This window comes from Vigna unguiculata, chromosome 9, assembly GCF_004118075.2.
Source record: "Vigna unguiculata cultivar IT97K-499-35 chromosome 9, ASM411807v1, whole genome shotgun sequence".
NCBI lineage: Eukaryota > Viridiplantae > Streptophyta > Magnoliopsida > Fabales > Fabaceae > Vigna > Vigna unguiculata.
The window spans coordinates 4,676,992-4,683,808 of NC_040287.1; the positions used below are offsets into that span (position 1 = coordinate 4,676,992).

General features: G+C 35.2%; 1 protein-coding gene across 1 annotated transcript; it reads left to right on the forward strand.

The window, feature by feature from the left end:
- Positions 1–2,124: 2,124 nt before the first annotated feature.
- Positions 2,125–6,560, forward strand: LOC114163131 (BTB/POZ domain-containing protein At1g30440). The gene is made up of 4 exons (XM_028047247.1): positions 2,125–2,981; positions 3,718–3,787; positions 4,271–5,488; positions 5,703–6,560. Exons 1-4 carry the CDS (start codon positions 2,923–2,925, stop codon positions 6,288–6,290), a joined length of 1,935 nt encoding a protein of 644 aa, XP_027903048.1. The 5' UTR covers positions 2,125–2,922; the 3' UTR covers positions 6,291–6,560.
- The last annotated feature ends 257 nt before the right edge of the window (positions 6,561–6,817 follow it).

Sequence of the window (6,817 nt, forward strand, 5' to 3'; positions counted from 1 at the left end):
TACACTGTTTGACACATTTTTGCTTCAATATCAACTTAAATATTATCATATAATGCATTTAAAATGTCAAATAAACTTAACAAAATTTGGTAAAAAGGACTAAATCCACATATTTCTAAAGATGAAGGACTAAATTGGTATCAAGTTTAGAAGAGGGACTAATTCCAAAATTCACTGAAACTTGAGGGACTAAAAACATATTTAACTTTTTTTTTAATATGTAAGTTTGGTATTTGTTTTTAAATATGTCAATTGAGTCTTAATTTTTGAAGTGATATTTTAATTAGGTCATTTTAAGCAAAGAATTATTATTATTGTTAACGATATTGATATTTAAAATGACTTACAAAATTAAGTATTGATATTTATATTAAAATTTAGTAGTAAAAATTTATGAATTAAGTTAATAACTTTAGTAATTTTTGTCTTTTAAAAAATTGGAATTAGATGAACACATTTTTAAAAATAAATACTAAATTAACACATCTAAATAAAAATAAATAGGTACTATCCGACTAATTAAATCTTATTTATTTTTTACATAACGTACAAATATATTAAAGAAGTACGTACAGTTTGAAATTGAAATAAAATATATTCAATTTGAAGTTGAATTCGAAATATTAAATATATCTGAGCCTACTCACTTCATTCGGCCTCCAACTAAATCCAACCTACCTTGAGCGAATAATTAATATTAACGCAAATATAAAGACCAAAATTAAATACAATATACAATATGAATTCAAATGAAATATATATTGAAATTGAGTCTGAAATATAGTTTGGTAAAATATCGAATACACATATGGCAAATATTTATACCATGTGTACTAAATATCAACATTATTACATTAATTCTAGAACATTATATATTAGATATATGATCATAAATCAATATCCAAACATGTTACAAATAGAATTTTAAAAATGTCACATGTTGTACACCACATTTTCTCTTCGCCGCGCACACTTTAATAAAACGAGATTCTATAAATGAAGAACAAAACTTTTTAAGAAATTACTTAAACTGTGGTTGTGAGAACTCTTTGTAAGTTTTTGGTAAGGACACTTAACATCATATGTTATGCGCAAAGTAAAGTCTTGGATTATAATTTTATTGGGTAAGAGACTCCATAAACAATAAAAGAATAAAAAATACAGTATATTTTATTTTTTATCGTTCATATTATATTTTTAATCATGGTCAAATTGAAAATTTATTTCAAGGTTGATAAATATATACTTTAATAGTCAACAAAATTTTAAATATTAAGTTCGATAAATTTGAATAAAGTAGTTTTTGATTTTTATATCTTAATAGTCAAACAAATTATAAATGCCAAGTCTGATAATTTGAATAAAGTAACGAGATTATCAAATCTAGAAAATGACTAGAAATTTACACATTAAATCAAACTATAGAAAAATCCAACATTAAATGAACCATCGTACTTTGATAGTTTTAAAAAATAGATGCATAGTTAAAAAAAAAATCTGACACGTTTAAGCCGAAAAAAACTACATTACAGGTTCCGTAAATTAAAAAGTACGATTCCGGAACAATGAAGAGCATATAAAATATAGTTAAATTTTTATTTTCTTTAATCCACCTCTCTCCTACGAGAATAAAAATAATAAAAGTTTTTTTTCTCTTTTCTTATGGGATTAGAAAGAAAAGAGGAGAAAATGAAACAGTCTTGTCTGACATGATTTTCTGGAAGATTATGTTTTTCTCGGTGTGGTCTGTTCATGGGTTCACTGACAGAGCGAAATGCTGATTTTCATATTATTTTAAACAGAAAAATAAAAATAGTAATAAAATGGAAGGTGGAATTTGGTTCGATTATATTTAAAACAACTTTCTTTTTTAAATTGTTTATCTGCTTTGAAATATTTTGACTTTTTACAAATTTCTGATTGGGCGAAAAAGAAATTAGAAAAAAGAAAAAGATAAAAATGTGATTTTTGAAGTTCAACACTCAACGGCAGGTGCGCTGGTAACGCACATGGCCTAGCTGGGGGCCTTGGTTCCGCTCATAAGATACCGACACTCGCAATAAACAAAGGAATTCTCCTAATAAATACAAAATACCAAACCGATTTTACTTCCATCTTCAACTGTTCTTGTTCTCCCAAGTCAAATCCAGTTTACTCTCTGTGATAGAAATTATTGATTATTGTTATTACTATTAATATTTTATTAATGGAGATTCCATGTTCGAGAAAAGAGCAATGAGTGTATTTGAAGGCACGGACCCCACTTGGGTGCTGAGGTTTACCCTTTGAGATGCCAAAGCCATTAATGTTACACATTGTCCCATGTCCCAAAATTAAAACTTTCCACACACATGCTTGCATTTAGAGGGAGTCAATGCTTTCTATTTAACCAAGCTGTTACTGTTAGTACTTTTTCTTTGATGGGTTTGAGTGGGTTTTGTTTAGCCCCTTTTGTCTCCGTTAGTTTGGTTTAGGCCTTTTCCTTTTGTTTGTTTGTTTGTTAGGGGTAGAGAACTGGGTTGTTGACCTAAACTGAGTGGTGATAAGGAATTTAGGTTTCTGGGGATCAATTTTTATTTTTTTGGGAAGTGGGTGTTTGTGTTTTTCGTACCCTACCGATAGTGGAGTGGTTCTAGGGTTTTTGAGGTGGTGGTGTTATATTGATTGAATCTTGTGGTGGATTCGGCCTTTGGGTTTGTTGGGGTGCTCGGAATTTTGATAAAGGTTGTCTCTTTTGAGGAAGGGCATGGAAAGATACTGCATTGTGAATCAATTTCGTGGAGGGTGAATTTGAGACCGAGTTGTGCTGCGTGGTGCAGTGTTTGTGAAGGGTTTGGTTGTGTTTCAAATTCAATTGGTGTTAGATCTGTTCTTCACTTGGTTTTGTTCATCAATTGTTGTCTCTTTTGAGGATTCGAGCAAATGGCCTGCGTGAAATTGGGTTCCAAAGCTGATGCTTTTCAGCGTCAAGGGCAGGCCTGGTATCTTGCCTTATCCTTTTGTTTGCTCTGTAAATTGCAGTTTTGTTGTTTGTGTTCTCTCTCTCCTCTCTCTTCGAGTGTGACGTTTTTTTCTGTGTGTTGTGAAGTCTAAACTTGGGAAAAACGTTTTTATCTACTTTTAAGCTGTACGTGTACTGAATGTTTGCTTGTTTCGTCAAGAGTTTATATTGGTTCAGAATATTGAACTCCTTTCTCTGTTTATCAGTCTTTCTTGTTAGATCTTCATATGTCAAGTTCAGGTTTGGTGCGTGAGGCCTACGTGTAAAGCGTGAATGAAAAGTGGACAATGAGTTCCTTCCCTTTCTAGTAATTTGATATAATTGGTGAAACATGAATGCATGGCAAAGGTCTAATCTGTTCTTCCTGTGTATGAAATGAGGGTTGTTCCACTTTGGTGCCAATATGATAAAAACGGATTTGTCAATGAAGATTTTTATCTTGTTCTATGAATGCTTAATTTGATTTATTTTGTTCATGGTCTTTGAAGAACTAATCTGAAGTTTTTCTTCATGCTTGTTGTATGAATTGGTATGAATCTTCTGGCATTTTTCTGTTCTGTCATGGCTTTATAAAGTAAGCCATTTATAAATGTGATTGTTCTGAGTTCAAACTGATTGAAGATGCAATGTGCCTGTTATAATTTTTCTTTTTCTTTTAAATTTCGTCACATTCACAGTTATATAATCTGTCATTTTCATTGCTGTTATAACCATAGGTTCTGTACGACTGGTCTTCCTAGTGATATAGTTGTTGAAGTTGGAGAGATGTCCTTCCATCTTCACAAGGTATAATATATGTACATAAACCTATTCTTTTAGTTTATGTTCATCTCATCCAGTTGTTGCACTATTCAAACATCAGTTTCCTTAAATTTCTAACTAGTTTAGAATTTGATCTAGTCACTTAAAAATTTGCTAGATTTGATCAGATTTTAGGATTATGCTGTCATTATAATAGTAGTTCAAAATAAAGACACTGCCACTGTTAAATGTAATTGTAGTTGGGCATGTTTGTGTTATTAAAAACTTGAGAAATGTTGTTATTGTCTAGGAACGTTATGCAAATGTAATACATCAAGGAGCAGTATTTTATTCCATTTCTTGGAAAACAGTGCCAAGTTGTAACTCCATTTTCCTCAATATATCATTTCGTACATGTTTGATATTACCTTCTTAGTCAAAATATTTTTCCATCTAAAAGCTTTCTCTCGTTATTTTGAGTGTAAAGTTTTTGTGAACTAAGCTAAATCAAATTCATGCTTAATGCAGTTTCCTTTGCTCTCTAGAAGTGGGGTTCTGGAAAGAATGATCGCTGAGGCTACTGAATCAGAAGAAGAATGTGTAATATCACTCAGTGACATTCCTGGTGGTGCCAAAACATTTGAACTTGTGGCAAAATTCTGCTATGGAGTGAAACTTGAACTTACAGCATCAAATGTTGTGTACCTGTGGTGTGCAGCAGAGCGTCTAGAAATGACCGAGGAATATGGTGAAGGGAATCTTATTTCACAGGCTGAAACCTTTTTCAATCAAGTGGTCCTCCGCAGTTGGAAAGACTCTCTGAGGGCACTTGAAACCTGTGATGATGTTTTGGCCCATGCCGAAGAGCTCCACATTGTGAAAAGATGCATCGAGTCACTCGCAGCAAAGGCGTCTACCGACCCAAATCTATTCGGGTGGCCGGTGCTGGAGCGTGGTGGTCCTTTGCAGAGCCCTGGTGGAAGTGTTTTGTGGAATGGAATAAGTACCGGTGCAAGACCAAAAAATTCAAGTGCAGATTGGTGGTATGAGGATGTATCAAATTTAAGTTTACCTCTTTATAAGAGACTAATAGCTGTCATGGAATCGAGAGGCATTAGGCAGGAGATTATTGCTGGTTCTCTTGCTTTCTATGCTAAAACATATCTGCCTATGCTAAACCGGCGCCAGGTTTCCGGCGAGTCCAGCACCCGGCTGACACAGGTAGGGTCTCCACTGTCTGAAGATGACCAGAAGATCCTACTGGAAGAGATTGATGGTTTGCTACCAATGCAGAAGGGCCTGGTCCAAACAAAGTTCTTGTTTGGTCTACTTCGAACGGCCATGATTCTACGAGTGAGCCCTTCTTGCATATCAAATTTGGAGAAACGGATCGGCATGCAGCTTGACCAAGCTACTCTAGAAGATCTCTTGATGCCAAATTTCTCATACTCTATGGAGACACTTTACAATGTTGACTGTGTGCAAAGAATTCTTGACCATTTCCTTGCCATGGATCAGGCTACTGGCTGTGCCTCTCCATGCTCGATCGACGATGGTCAATTGATCGGATCGCCTTCATTAACACCAATCACCATGGTAGCCAAGCTGATTGATGGTTACCTCGCAGAGGTTGCCCCAGATATTAACTTAAAACTTCCAAAGTTTCAGGCCCTTGCAGCAGCAGTTCCAGAGTATGCCAGGCCTTTGGATGATGGTTTATATCGTGCATTAGATATTTACTTGAAGGTACATATCCACACCACACCACACCAAATTGGTTTATATCATTACATGATCATTGTTTAGCTTGTTTTTGATATACTTAGCTTAGCTCATGTTTAACTCATACTTCACCTGAAGAATGTTTCAAATTATAACATGTTCCTTCTAAATTCTAACCATGGTTTTTCACTCTTCTAACTAATTTGGACTGATTCATGATGGTGACACCAAACTACAGTCTCACCCATGGTTGGTGGAGTCTGAGAGAGAGCAGCTATGCAGGCTGATGGATTGCCAGAAGCTCTCATTAGAGGCATGCACGCACGCGGCGCAGAACGAGAGGCTACCGATCAGAATAATTTTTCAAGTTCTGTTTTTTGAGCAGCTCCAGCTCCGGACATCAATCGCCGGTTGCTTCATGGTTTCGGATAACCTAGACGGATCGAGGCAGCTGCGAAGCGGGCTTGTGGGATCGACGGAGGGTGGGTGGGCGTCGGCGGTGAAGGAAAATCAGGTTTTGAAGGTGGGAATGGACAACATGAGGATGAGGGTGTCTGAGCTGGAAAAGGAGTGTTCAAACATGAGGCAGGAGATTGAGAAATTGGGTCGTTCAAAGGGATCAAGCGCTTGGGGAACTGTTTCTAAGAAACTTGGGTTCAAGATGAAGTCTCAGATGTGTAGTGCTCAAGAAGGGTCAGTGAGCAACCAGAACAACAATGCAGCAAATAGTAAGGTTGAGAAGTTGAAGGAAAGACATGTAAAGCACAAGAAAAGTTGTTCTATCAGTGACAAGGCATCATCGGTTTCTTCAATTGTTCATTCATAGTGTCTAAATCTTAATCTTACTGTGTCATATTGACTAATCAATTTCTTGGCCCCTGCTTCTCATTCAAATGTAACTCAGATGGAAACAGAAGTGTCTGTATTGTGTAAACCGTAGATTTAGCTTCGGTTATTTATTTGTCCTTTGTCCCACTACATATGCATATAAAGTTTCCATGCACATTGTGTTTCCTACTTGTCCAAAATATTCCTTAGAGTAATGAACTCGGAAGTAACTGTTGCAACGTGTGCTTCTGATATTTGCTGGGACACATTCATTCTGTGTTTGTTTTTAAATTTCCCTAACTCCTTTTCAGTTCTGAATGCCCCTTGCTATGTGTAAAAGTGATGACCTTTTGGAACATTTTGGTATGTATCATTGAATAATGATAATCATGTTTGTTGAGAATGTGATTTGGGGTTTGATTTTTAAGTTTGTCTGATAGAACTATCTATTCTGATGCTCTAATCTCAGACATGAATTATGGGATATTAATTTTGTGTTTCAATGGAGATTCCTGGAATTATAAT